At 39.4% G+C, this 14,321-nt stretch overlaps 2 protein-coding genes and 1 non-coding gene across 4 annotated transcripts; all 3 read left to right on the top strand.

Annotated features, from left to right (window-relative positions):
- Nucleotides 1-3,419: 3,419 nt before the first annotated feature.
- LOC111225364 (syntaxin-11-like) lies at nt 3,420-6,029 on the top strand. Of its 2 annotated transcripts, none has more exons than XM_022750180.1 (2): nt 3,420-3,572; nt 4,598-6,029. In XM_022750180.1, the coding sequence occupies exon 2, from the start codon at nt 4,600-4,602 to the stop codon at nt 5,473-5,475; it is 876 nt and encodes a 291-aa protein (XP_022605901.1). In that variant the 5' UTR covers nt 3,420-3,572; nt 4,598-4,599; the 3' UTR covers nt 5,476-6,029. The 2 variants fall into 2 exon arrangements, with proteins under 2 accessions (XP_022605901.1, XP_022605902.1); XM_022750181.1 differs by having other exon boundaries at nt 3,420-3,577.
- A 737-nt stretch (nt 6,030-6,766) lies between these two features.
- On the top strand, nt 6,767-11,709 carry stx11 (syntaxin 11). The gene is made up of 2 exons (XM_022750179.1): nt 6,767-6,926; nt 8,470-11,709. Exon 2 carries the CDS (start codon nt 8,475-8,477, stop codon nt 9,360-9,362), a length of 888 nt encoding a protein of 295 aa, XP_022605900.1. The 5' UTR covers nt 6,767-6,926; nt 8,470-8,474; the 3' UTR covers nt 9,363-11,709.
- On the top strand, nt 10,664-10,746 carry trnal-uaa. Its single transcript has one exon. It is a non-coding gene; the product is annotated as a tRNA-Leu (tRNA).
- Nucleotides 11,710-14,321: the final 2,612 nt, after the last annotated feature.

Raw genomic sequence — 14,321 nt, 5'->3', positions numbered from 1 at the left:
TCTGTTATCCCTGCTGTAATTTCTTGTGTTTCTAATGAGTCCATTTGTCCATTTTACTGCCAGGAACTCAAAAAGCTTTGTTAATGAATGCAAAGCTCGACCAGCTTTGCCCTGTGAGTGTGCCAACCTCACCACAACCCTGCCAGCGCTGTAGTAGCTTTTATTTTTACTATAATCTGTATTGTCTGTGGATTGTGAAACAAGTGATGTGTCTTCTATATGTCCTCCAGCCCCGTACTCACTGCTGCTGCATCCTTAAGTTTACTATCAATATAACTATCAGCACACATTAAACACTAGCCTGTAGTTTTACTAACAACCCACCATCTGTTTGCCTTAATGTCAGTTATTTCATTCAATTAGACTATTTTGTGTAAAAGAAGAGGAATCAAAATAATCAATTAAGTGAATTTTTATGACTTTACACCAGGAAATACTTAATTGCCCTCTGAGAGTGTAAGAGAGCAGTGTAAGAAGCCCCTGCACGGCTGTGTACCTGCACTGGCTTCCCTGTTTACCCCAGTAGCTGAGGACAGGTTTACCTAAAACAAACAGTGATGTGTCACCGAAGCTGAACAAAGTGAGACCTTGGGAAAGCTCAGAGTGGAGAAACTTCTCCGAACCCATGACAGACATTCATGTTAATTTGATCAGATGCAGTGAGACACTGGTGCTGTTATGTGAACCTTGATAGGACACTAATAAGTTTAATTAATTAGAGTCACAGCTTTGGTTAACTGAAAACAGCTGATGTTTTCTCCACTGATTACAGCAACCTAACCCCAGTGGCCTGATGCAATATAATGAAATAAAACGCAGGGGTTCTTGGTGAGTCAGTCACAGTCATCTGTGTATTTTTTTTCTGGGCATTTGAGGGCATCAGAAATAAGTTTACAGCTAAAATTTAAACCTGATGAATGTGTCCTTTTTTTATGCTGAGCTGAAATCTTTTGCTCTGTGCATGAAACTGGATTAAAGACCATGAGGGTTCAGCAGAGCTTTGATATTGTGATTTCTGCTTTTGCCCCGGACTTTGCATTAAATATTAGCATCAGTGTATTTTTGTTTCAGCAAAAAAAAAAAAAAGAACCAAGAAAGCTTTAAAATTAGACTAAATGTGCTGTTTTACAGAGATTAGCATCTCAAAGTTAGAGTTGGGAGCATTTTATCAATTTAATTCTTAAAGTAACACCACTGACATAGAGACGTTGATTTATTTTTCCCTTGACAACCCAAAAATCTTAATTTTTAAATACTCCAACAGGATTTGGAATAATGTTTTAGGACAGTCGGAAAGAGAGAAGTATAGAGTCATAGTTGAACCAAAGAAAGAAGATATAAAGGCGATTGTGTTCCTCTGACCCACTCAGTTTTTGGTGACACACATACTGTAGATAAAACTTTTTATTTCCAAGAAAGGGTCTACTACAGGAATCTGGCAGGGTGACATGGTGAGGGGGGGGGGAACTGTGCTACTTTAAGGTTTCCAAGTGCACAAAATAGACCTTTGTCCTGGAGTTTAGCAGATTTACGGCCTTTAATTAAGAATACATTCTTGGCTGTTAGTATTTGTGGACCCCTGTCTGCTCGCTCTGACCTCGCAGCAGCACTGAGGAGTGTATACAAGGCCAAGTTAGATTTCACCTGATCACATGCTCGGTTGCTGACCGGTGACCAGGGGAGTCTACGTCTGAAACTCATGCAACACAGCGTATTGATAAAAAACATGCTGCTCAAATCAGAACCAGGTGACTGAAAAGAAATAACTAGATTTAAACCACAACTCTTTCAACTTGCTCAGTTTTTTTTTTTTTTTTGGGCTGATTTCGGTCCTAAAAATTTAAATCAAAACTGGTGTAATGCTTTGACCAAAATCCACATAAAAAAAAAAAATTATTTAAAACCAAGTAATGAATTCATGTTTTGGGACTTTCTCTTATTTAAAACAGTGATTAGCTTGTTCTTTAGTTAGTTAGTATTACCAATATGATTTATAGTTTAATTGATGGGCTAATTGATTGTATTCAGTTATTTGATTAATAGTGTTTTTCCTCCGGTGGTGTGTGTATCTGTTGATGTGGCTGGTGAGCTGCTGCATACAGACAAATTGCTCTGACGGGGATACATAAAGCTGTATCAAATTTGATCTTAATGGATGTCAGATTTTTATTGCTTTGTCATTACATAAAATACAGCCGTAACTAATACAAATTGCATTTCATCCCAAACAAACCTGTTACTCAGGCTTTGTTAACCTAAACCACGAGTGCAGGTACTGCTGTACTACTGACATCTGCTGGGCAAAATAAATACTCCACCAAAAAAGCACAGTCCTCAGTCAAAGATACACAGTGGTGAAAAAGGAACCAGGCTCTTTACTGATGTTACAAAAGTAAAAGTCCTGCGTTCAAAATCCCTTCTCTAGAGTAAAGTACAAACCAGATAAACTGTATGAATGTGTGAACACGCCAGGTTTTGACCAAGTGAATGAAACAAGAGACGAAACAGTGAAACAGAGAAATTGCTGCTTGCATCGTGGTTTTCTTGGGGGGATCTTTTAGCCTCAACTGGTTCCATTCATGCTTCTCTTCTTAAGAATCGAGTGTCAGAGTTGAACACTGGAGGAGTGTGTGCCGACAGATTAACTTTACTTAAAAACCCCTTTGAGAAACGAAGCCAGTATGACTCAGGCCCATGGAGGCTGATGGAAATTACTAATCACATACAATCCACTGCTGGCTGTGGAAATGACTGTGTCACACAGCGTCCTACACATCACCTCAGCCATCCATCTGCTTTGTTCAAATATAGTTGAGCTTCTCTTTCTGGCAGCATGATTGATAGTCACTTGACGGTTGGTGGTTTCCCCGTGTGCAATGTGAGAACGAGGCCTCGGTCAGATTGCTTTTTCATCACACTGAAAGGAAAGGTTACGTTTATTGCCTGCACAAGTGGCAAGACAGACTGACTTCTGCAAGACTTGATCATTTCTTATCACAACTTAAGGCCTCAGTCCCTCCTCCCCCTTTTGGAAGATAGCATATCTGAAATACTTCCTCTTTATATCTGTCGGCTTTCGGCATCCAATGTCAGTGTGTGATGACTTCTGTCTTTGATGTTATCTAACATATTTGGTTTTCTTTCCCCCCCCTTCAAGGTCATAGCTTAACATCAGTTTCTTTTCACAACCCTTTGTCACTTCATTAGACATTAAACACAACTTAGACATCTATCAGTAAACACAAAAATACTTGATTCACAGCTGACCCAAGATAGAAGAATGTAAACACAGGTATATCAGTGATCGTCCTTATGATGGAGCCTCGAGAGGCTTGGCTTTACCTTACTGCACGTCACTCCTTGTGCCTCCATGTGACACGAGAGGAATGCAGACCGTTTTGTTTCTGTTTCCTCTTAAGCAGGTGTATCAGTGATGATGGTTAACATTTTTTAAAAAAAGCTCTCACTCTTTCTTCAGCCGTCACTTCGGATCCATTGAGCGATTGGATTTCTATATGATCAGCTTGTGCTACAGAAAGTGAAGAAACCCTCTATAGATAACAGCTGAACAAGTAAGGTATCAGTATAGTTTGACGTATTCAATGTGTTTGAGGTTTACCTACAGTGGTCTTTTAGGTCAAATCTTTATACATCTGAATTGACAGACGAGAAACCTCAGTTTGACATCTGTGGCCTCTTAACTCTGGCTCTTGGAGAAAAATATGTCAAGAATATTGAAAAATTTGCATTTTTCTTTTGTAAACATCAACTAATGCCGACCAGACTTCCTCGTGCTGCTGGTTGGTAACTGCTTTTTGTCAGGCTGTTAAGAATTACTGATGTTTCCTCTGTTTTTGATGAATCCCACTTTTAAAACACTGACATTAAGTAAGAACTGTACATCCCCTTAGTTGAAACCAGCTGAAATCCTTCTACGCTGTACTTTTCTGCTTGAAAACTCGTTTGCCGAGTCATGAATGAGACTGAATGACCTGGCAGCTCAAGTATGCTCTTCTAAGATAACATGATACAGAAGAGTGAGAAGTAGATGCTCGCGCCTGCTGTGGATATTGATTACAGAAGCTTTATATTTTCCTGCTCGACTGAACCCCGGCCTGTTAGACGCCTTCAGCTGCGCTCAGGGAGACATTTAACACAACAACAAGTACTCGCTTCTTTGTTGCTACTAATGAGTCCTGATCTTGTGGCGTCTGTCATTTAGTGTGTTTTTCTTCCCAGTTTTTACAACAAAACAAAAAGAGAATTCTTACACCCAGATCTATAATACACTAATTTTTCTCAATGGTTCTCAACTTATGTCGGTTGTGACGCTTTAAAATGAAAGTGTCTACTGTGCCCCCTTGTTAAAGGTTGCATTTGTTTATGTGTTTGACATTGTTCCATCACCAAGTAATTTTCACCTTGTAAATTCTCAGATTACAGCTTGTTTCTGCTGTCCAGCAGTGGCCAAAAAACCCGTTATAGCAGGTTTAATTATCTTGTGATCCCTTGTAAGAGATTGGACCCAACAGACAAATTGTCACATCCAGCTGAATAGATCAAAATCTTTTCTCTTTCTGTGTCATCTTCCTTTCAGACATGAGAGACAGACTGAGCAACCTACAGCAGGTGCAGACTGACTCAGAGGGTTTCAGCACAGTGGAGCTGGACGACCTGTCAGAGCATGCAGCAGCAGCAGCAGCAGCAGCAGCAGCGTCACATTCACACCAGGACATGGATGGTGTCCTACAGGAGGCCCAGCAGATTCGTCTGCAGATCCAGCAGATCCAGAACAACATCAGCGAGTTGAAAGATGTCAACTACCAGGCCTTAAACAAGACCACATACGCCTCAGCAACAAAGCGGGACTCCAATGCAATCGGGGCAGATATTAAAAGCAGGGCAGAAGGTGTGCTGCAGCGGCTGCACACAATGAACGCTCTCAGAGGGGAACTGGAGGCCCAGCGTGGCAGCGCTGACCCCACAGCACGTATAGCTCAGACACAGTACCAGTGTCTGAGCAATGCTCTGCAGGAGGTGATGTTCAGCTACAATGAAACAGAGATGAGTCACAGGGAGGCTTGTAAACGTCAGATCCAGAGGCAGATGGAGGTGGTGGGCAGGGAGGTCAGCGAGGAGGAGCTGGAGGAGATGATGGAGGGCAAGGAGTTGACTGTGTTCAGCGTCCAGCTGGAGGGCAAAACGGCCCGTTCCGCTTTCCTCCAGATCGAGAGTCGTCAAAAGGAGCTGGTGGAGCTGGAGAAGAGGATCGAGGGGATCCAGGAGCTGTTCCTGGATGTGGCCGTGCTCGTAGAGGAGCAGGGGGTCGCCGTCCAAAACATCCAGAAAAATGTCCAAAATGCTGAAGTGGCCGTTCAGGAAGGAATAGTCCAGCTGGAGAGAGCCACTGCATCCGATAAGAGCAACCCCTTCAAGAAACTGTTCTGTGGCTGCTTCCCATGTTATTACAATTAGGTCTGATGAGGGGCCACTGGGTTTGGATCAGGTCCACTGGTCCATGTGGTCAAAACTGCACTACAAAATAAATGAGCAACCCTTTAAGCCGTATCTGGAGCCTTTGATGATCGTAAAATATTGTGAGACTGTAACTGAGCTGCACCGGTTTCCAGGGTGAGGAGAAACACTGTGGACAATTCATTGAACGCTTTAAACACTGATGATGATGAGGTGAACTTATACTGTTTTTATCTGGATAAAAAGAGAGCAAACATACATCAAACAAACGAGAGATCAATATATATATATATGAGATTTATCAAACTAATGATCAGCATAATTTGCAAACAGCCATATCAGCAAATAATATAAATCAATAGGGAATCAGACATAACTTTCAATTATATAACATAGTCATGTATGATTGAAAGCCAGTGGTGGAGTGTAGTACCTTAAGTACAGTCCTTGAGTAAATGTACTTAGTTACATTCAACTACTGTGGTTAAGTAACATTTTCGATGCAGGACTTTTACTTGTAATAGAATATGTTAACAGTCGTGCTACTTTTACGTCACTAAAGGGTCTGAATACTTCTCCCACCTTTATATAAAGCAGCAGAAATGATCTATGTCCTAACCACAACAGTAAAATGCTACTTAATGCATCAGTAATATTGATCCAATAATATAATATACAATGGTACTACTAATTCTGTTCCTTTGATACTTCTAATACATTTTGCAAGTGACCTATGGACCTTTATACTGGAGTAACATCATGTATCCAGCAGCAGTGTCAGTGATGGAGTATTTTTACAATGTGGCATTTGTACTTTTACTAAGTAAATGATCTAAATATACTTCACCACTGTGGACAGCATGGAAGTTCCATGCAACAGCAACTAAATTTACTTTGTGGTGAAACTATTAGCCAACTTCTGTTTTTTTCCTGTACACTTTTATAAGTATAGATCTTATATATAGACCTTAGTATAATAAGGTCAAATTATGTTTTATTGTTTCACATTAATTTAATGGAAGACTTTGTTAATAAAGAAAAAGTTTTTAAAATGTAATGTCTGTCTTGTGTCATCCTGACAGTAAACTGGACGCCTCACAAATCATCAAAAATCTAAAATTACACATTAAACAAAAACAAAACAAAACAGACAAAACAAAAAAAAAACATGAAACTGACTCAAACCAGAGAAACGGTGAAGTGTGTGAAATGTAGAGGAGAAGGCGTGATCTTCCGCATTAGTACCTGCTGCAGGCTGCATCACTGTGGCAGTGTACTGTGAGTGTGTGACTGAGAGACCTGCTCAAAACACTGGGAGACAGTTGACTCTTGTACATGTTGAAATTTGGTGACAGAACGAAGAGAAAAAGAGGAAATGAGTCTTTCCGATGTCGCGTCTCCTGTTTTAGTGAGTTTTCTAGCATAGCACCGCTGGAGGACAACACAACGAGGTATGTGAGCTCTGTTTTCTCTTATCCGGTCGATATAATGGTTCAAATAATCGATTAAATCATTTCTGGGGTCTTAACTCGGGACTGACCCACACGCTGATCTCTGTCACAGCTTCTTAGTGTTGTCTAGTTTCTCTTTTTCCCCCATCCTCCTGGCTTGTCATGGCCAATGATGCTTTCAGGTTTGTTAGTGTGATTTATTTCGTTTTGTGAAACACTTTCTTAACATTAAGTATCACACTAACGATATGTAACAGGTTCTCTCACTAGGAAATAAGCGAGTCTAAGTCGACGCCCTGTAATTAATTTCTATCTGCGATGAGAACGTCACAGCTGAGGAAGTAGCCCATCAGCTTCCTATAGAGCAGCTTTTATGCTTCTTTTCAAAAAAGTCTCTATATTGAACTTTCCAAGTTACACTGCACAGACAAAAAGTATCCTGACATGCACAAAAACATGCACACATGATATAGTTACATGATATTTCTGTAAAATAGTAACCCCATATTAATTACAATATACTTTTACTATGATCCTCTGCTGATACAACTCATTCACAACATGTAAAATTCTTGTGTCCATATCTTGCTGAAATTAGTAGATTTTCTCATTGTGTTGCTAATTTCTCTAGTTTTACTGGCATGAGAAGAAGGGTTTGGATTTTTATGTAGGATGAGACCAGAGGTAGAATATGTATTAATATCTTTTACTTAAGTAGAAGTACTACAACACCAGAATTATTAAAGTTTAAAAAAACTGTTGCAGCTGGTTGAGGGTTAGAGTTAGTTTCACTACCCTTTCTACAGTTTGTTCAGTCCAGTGGTTCAAGATCTAAGGGTTGAGCCCCTCCAAAGGGGCACAAAATAAATCTGAGGGGTTAATTAGATGAATATGCCTGGACAGAATAAAAAACAAAGTTCTGTTATACAATTTTTATTGGGTTTTCTTTTTACATCTTGACATTTTTTTATGGGGTGACTATTTTCTTAGTTGGAACCACTTCCTGAGGTCTCTGCTGGTGACCTGGTAACTGCTCAGAAGCAAGAAATGGTCCAGTACATAAGCCCCCATAAAATGACAGGATGTTGTTTTTCCACTGGTTTTGTTACAGATAAAACAAATGAGATATAACATTAGTAACTTCGTTACTTGCTGTTTCCTCCTGTTTCTACTCTGTAGTGAAGCTGCCAGGAGCCATTTAGCATAGCTTAGCATAAAGAAAGAAACAGGGAAACAGGTGGACTGGCTCAGTCTGAGGGTAATAAAATCTACCACCAACTGTAAAGCTGACAAATTAACATGTTTAATTGTTACAACTGGTAGATGGATTTTTTTAAATTTTTGGACAGAGCCAGGCTACCATTTTCCCTGTTTCCAGTCTTTATGCTAAGCTAAGCTAACCATTCTCTGGCTGTAGCTTCATATTTAACAAAAAGATTCAAGTGTCAAAGTGTCACCGATCCTTTCATCTATCTCTCTGCCAGATGGCAAATACACTTATTTTTTGAGATGGTCAGTAAAAAGCTCCTGACTCCTCTTGCAGGTGAGATGAGGGACCGACTGTGTGAGCTGCAGACCTTCACCCCCATGCCTGCAGAGGAGGAGCGCAGGCCCGCGGAGAACCACAACCACACCGCTGACGATGAGGAGTATCTGGAGCAACATGCCATCGTGTTTGAGGGAGAAGACATGATGGATGGCATCTACAAGGAGGCCCAGGCGATGAGGAAGGAGATGCTGCTGCTCAAAATGGACGTGAAGCGTCTTGGGAAGCAAAACACCAGGTTCCTCACGTCCGTCAGGAGGATAAGCAGCATCAAACGGGACTCCAGCGCTCTGGGACGGGACATCAAGGCCAGAGGGGAGGCCATTTATGCACGGTTGGAGAAACTGGGGAAGCTGACCAAGGACCTGGAAGAGGAGCACGGGCCTACCTCAGCTGTAGCCCGCATGGTGCGTTCACAGTATGTGTCTCTGACCAGGGCCTTCCACGATGCCATGTCTGAGTACAACGAGACTGAGATGGTCCAGAGGGAGAACTGCAAGACCCGCATCCAGAGACAAGCGGAGATCATGGGCAAGGAGGTGAGCAGGGAGCAGATAGACGAGATGATCGAGACGGGCAAGTGGAACGTCTTCTCGGATAATCTTCTCCAGGAAGGAAAGACTGCCAGGTCTGCTCTCAGCGAGATCGAGAACCGGCACAAGGAACTCCTGGAGCTGGAGGGCCGCATCAGAGACATTCATGAGCTTTTCTTCCAGATGGCCACGCTGGTGGAGGAGCAGGGCTGCATGCTGGATAACATAGAAGCAAATGTCAGTGCAACTCAGGACTACGTCATCAAGGCTTCAACTCAGATCAAGAAGGCTGTGAAATACAAGGAAAACAATCCATGCAAGAAACTCTTTTGCTGTTGCTTCCCTTGCTGCAATTGAGACATCATCAGTCTTTTTTTTTTCTCAGTGACATCAAAATACTGAGATTAGATTCAAATCAGCTTCCTACGCAAAGATGCCTGTAATATTTTGTTTTAGTTTGTGTATTTATTGAGCTCTAATGAAGCAGTGAGTCAATTTTAAATTAAGCAGCAGAAGTGCCCAGTTATTATTATTTTCTCTACTGAACTGGTCTGAGAAAAAGGTCTGGTGTATTTTGAAACCACACATTCGTATGCAAATATGCACAGTGCGATATGGGTGTTATGTTTCCTGATTGTTACTGAGACCAGCCTTTGCAAGATAACTGTAAAGACATCTAGGCTATTATTTTATGCATAACTCCAAGCCTTCTTGTTCTTAAACTTTCAGCTTTGTACGTTTGTAAGTTGTTCTATGAAATATTTAAGTGATGTAAAGTATAATTTACTTAGAAATAAATGCCTTAGAGTGGCTAGTTTTGACAGCCTGAATGTAAGTCTATAGCTAAGCTTGAAACTGGAACTGAAAGCAGGACTTTTTCTTATTACAGCCATTGCTTAACACCTCTTTAGAAATACAGTAAATACAACACACACACACACACACACACAGCTTTCGATTGCGTTCAGCTTGGGAGGCAAGATAGATAGGTGTGGACCGTACAACTTCATTCTGGCCTCCCCCGTGTAGAGTTATCACCAGCTATAAGCCAGGGCTTTCTCAAGACTCGCCTCCTGTTTTCAGTGATGAAACTGACTGAGCGTTAATCCCATGTTTCCCTGTAGCTGTTAATGATCACACACTGGCACACACACCCAAAGTCAATCATATTTGCATTATAGGGCAGGTTTCTGATTTTTCCACATGTACATATTTGTTCATTCAGGCAGTGTGACAACAACAGGGAGAATGGGAAACTAATCAGGTCAGAGGACCTTCTGTTTGCACAGCAGGCTTCGCTCTCTTGTCCTGTAATGATAGTCAAATCAAAAAGACCTTTATTTTCCTGTGTGTGATACTGGGGGAATCCCAGTTAACGTCTGGTAAACTGAAGCTGAGAGGCTCTGTGACTGAGACCATTATACAGTAAAGAAGGACACTGCTGAGACATAACTGCCTCTGCTCAGTGTTGAAACGGGTGTGCAATGATTGCACTTCCTCAGCAGAGCTGTGCGGTCTGTGGGGGCATTTACTGGAAGCATGACTGGCTTTATTTGCACTGTAGCGTCGTGGCTTTGTTCAGGTAGACATACCTGAGATCATTATGTCAGTCTTGTCTTTTAATGATCCTCGCAATCTCTGGGAGGACTAGTGTACCGACCAGGATGGCCGAGTGGTTAAGGCGTTGGACTTAAGATCCAATGGACAATAGTCCTCGTGGGTTCGAACCCCACTCCTGGTAGAAGGCGGAAATTTTAAGCTGAAAACCTGCGGTGGAAGAGAGGGGTAGTTTGGTTGCGAGATCTCAGGTGACGTGGAATTTCGTCAAATGTGACTTGCTGTCCCCCGTTGCTCCTGTCATGCTGTCAGTTTGTCAGAAAAACGTTTCTGTCTGAGTTACCACTGATTTGGAAGCGCAAACATGTCTGTCTTATTTACATGCCGCTGGTCCGTTCACATGGGAACGATTGTCAGGCTCGTGTGTGGTTCAAAGAGTCATGCAGTGATTGCTAATTCTAGCAACGTGTTCATCGTTTAATCTTATTTTAGTAACACACACCACAGACGATTAACAAAGCTTCATAGGATCGGAAACCGCAAAGGGGGAAACACCCCGACTCCGGTGATATATTTGGTTTCCCTTTGTGAGGGGGGGTTTTGGGGTAAATATATTCAGCACATTTCAGTGTGTATCTCGTCCTTGAATTATGATCTGAATGCGTAATCTAGTCCCAGTGTAAACAAAACGGGTGGCCAAATAACGAATATTAAAATGATTGTCTTTCCTCCTATGTTGACTGTTTGACAAGTATTTGAACAAGAGCTAGAACAAAAAAACAGCTAAATGTAGTCATTGATTCTGTACGAGGTTTCCTTACATCAGTTATGATTGTCAACACAAGCCAAAATAAATAAATAAAAGTAAAGGTGCGGCCTATAATTTACTTTTACACCATTAGAAATATTTTAAATACTTATAGTTTCTGTAACTTTTCAGTAACACTGGAAAACCATTATAGTAACAACTGATTTGGCCTCTATTGCATTTACCTTGGCTGTATATATCCAACACAACAAGACAAAACTAAATCACAGATAATCCATCACAGCGGAGGAATACTGCAACACAAGGGCGTAGGTTTGGTCTGAACATAGGGACGCAACAACCCCGCCACCCCTCCAAAACAAAGAGATTGGCTTTTTAATGCCGTCAGCCAAACGGTTTATAAAATCTAAATTTACATTCAGGAATTCACATATCCAAATGTAATATGTGTACATGTGTTGAATTTACATACATGAAATATGTGTACATATGAAGTAAAATCATATATGTATGTATGTATAGCCAATGTATGTAGAAATTACATATGTAGAAATTACATATGACACTTTTATATAAACTTATATATATATTTATATTTACTATTATAGATATATTTTACATAAATATATACCCATCCCAAAGCCTATCAGTATGTTCAGATTATATATGTAAATATAAAAAATAGACATGTATGTTTTAATTGAATAAGAAAATACTGAGAATGTCATATACAAACATAAAATTTGAATAAGGATGTTGTTTTAATAAAGTTGCATTTTACGATAAGTATTTCACATATGTTATAAAATATATACATCCAGACGATTTATATACTGTATGTCATAATAATATATCCTCTTATAGGTGACACATATGTTAACATCACTCTTGGTATAGGGACATATATGTCATATATATATATCATAAATCATATGCTAAGGCATAAAAATGTCATAGTATACTAAGACATAAAAAAGTCAAAGTATTGGCATGAAAAAGATATAGGGTGGCACAGTGATGCAGTGGATAGTACTGTCGCCTCACAGAGAGAAGGTTCTGGGTTTGAACCTCGGGCCTGGGGCCTTTCTGTGTGGAGTTTGCATGTCTCCCTATGTCTGCATGGGTTCTCTCCAGGGAATCCAGCTTCCTCCCACAGTCCAAAGACATGCAAAATAAGTTAATTGGCGAATCTAAGGTGCTCATAGGTGTGAATGTGTGCTGACTGGTTGCTCTTTTGGGATTGTATCATAGTAGTCATTGTAGTCATAGTATAGTAAGGCATAAAAATGTCATAGTATATTAACCCAAAAACCATCATAGTATAGTAAGGCATAAACAGTCATTAACATAACATAGTATAGTAAGGCATAAACAGTCATTAACATAACATAGTATAGTAAGGCATAGAAATGTCATAGTATAGTAAGGCATAAAAAGACAAAAAAACGTCATAGTATACTAAGGCATAAAAAGGCATAAAAACATCATAGTATAGTAAGGCAAGAAAAGTCAAAATAAAAGTCATAGTATAATAAGGCATGAGAAGGCAAAATAAAAGTCATAGTATAGTAAGGCATAAACAGTGATAAAAATGTCATTGTATAGTAACACAGAAAAGTGTAAGGTATTTACATGCATATAACTTTGACTTTAGAATATAAGTGATACTTGACTGTATATATGTGTAGGACAACAAGGTATTTAGGACATATCTGGAGGTCCTTGTTAAATTGATGAATGTTGGTGTTTGCTTATATGGTTAGAACCCCACAGATGGAGAATGATCAGGAGGTCTAAAGAAGAACGTGCAACAACTAAGAGGCCCCACCGACGCAAACATCTCCAGATCATCATCAGCTTGTCACGCACATCGGCATGCAAAAGACCGAACAAGCAGTCAAACTTTTGTTACTCAGAGAGAGAGACCTTGGTGTGCCTTGTACCAGACCTGTCCTCCATGCACAAATAAAACCAGCCACATTGAAGTGTTGACTTGTTGGTCTGATTGTGTTCACTTTTTCATTTTCCTGTCATAAGAAATCATCTTTTCAGGAAGACATGAAAAGTCATGAAAACTTCATAGTATAGTAAGAAAGTCATATAAACGTCATAGTATTTTGACCCTAAAACCATTGTACTATAGCAAGGCATAAAAAGTGATTAAATTGTCATAGAAGAATGAGGCATAAAAGTCATTAAAATGACATAGTATAGTCAGGAATAAAAATGTCCTAGGATAGTGTGGCATAAAAAATCATTTACACGACATAGTATAGTAAAGCAAAGAAACATCATAGAAGTAAGTCATAAAAAGTCATAAAAACGTAACAGTATAATAAGGCATAAAAACTCATGAAAATAAAATAGTATAGTAAGGCATAAAAAGTCATAAAAATAACATAGTATAGTAAGGCATAAAAACGACATAGGATAATAAGGCATAAAAAGTCATAAAACATAGTATAGTAAGTCATAAAAAGTCATAAAATGTCATAATATAGTAAGGCATAAAAAGTCATAAAAATAACATAGTATAGTAAGGCATAAAAACGACATAGGATAATAAGGCATAAAAAGTCATAAAACATAGTATAGTAAGTCATAAAAAGTCATAAAATGTCATAATATAGTAAGGCATAAAAAGTCATAAAAATAACATAGTATAGTAAGGCATAAAAACGACATAGGATAATAAGGCATAAAAAGTCATAAAACATAGTATAGTAAGTCATAAAAAGTCATAAAATGTCATAATATAGTAAGGCATAAAAAGTCATAAAAATAACATAGTATAGTAAGGCATAAAAACGACATAGGATAATAAGGCATAAAAAGTCATAAAACATAGTATAGTAAGTCATAAAAAGTCATAAAATGTCATAATATAGTAAGGCATAAAAAGTCATAAAACGTCATAGTATAGTAAGGCAAAAAAAGTCTTAGAATCGTCATAGTATAGTAAGGCAAAAAAAGTCTTAGAATCGTCATAG

The sequence above is a fragment of the Seriola dumerili genome, unplaced genomic scaffold (assembly GCF_002260705.1).
Source record: "Seriola dumerili isolate Sdu_G_001 unplaced genomic scaffold, Sdu_1.0 BDQW01000149.1, whole genome shotgun sequence".
NCBI classification, from domain to species: domain Eukaryota; kingdom Metazoa; phylum Chordata; class Actinopteri; order Carangiformes; family Carangidae; genus Seriola; species Seriola dumerili.
This window is presented reverse-complemented; position numbering and strand designations above follow the sequence as displayed.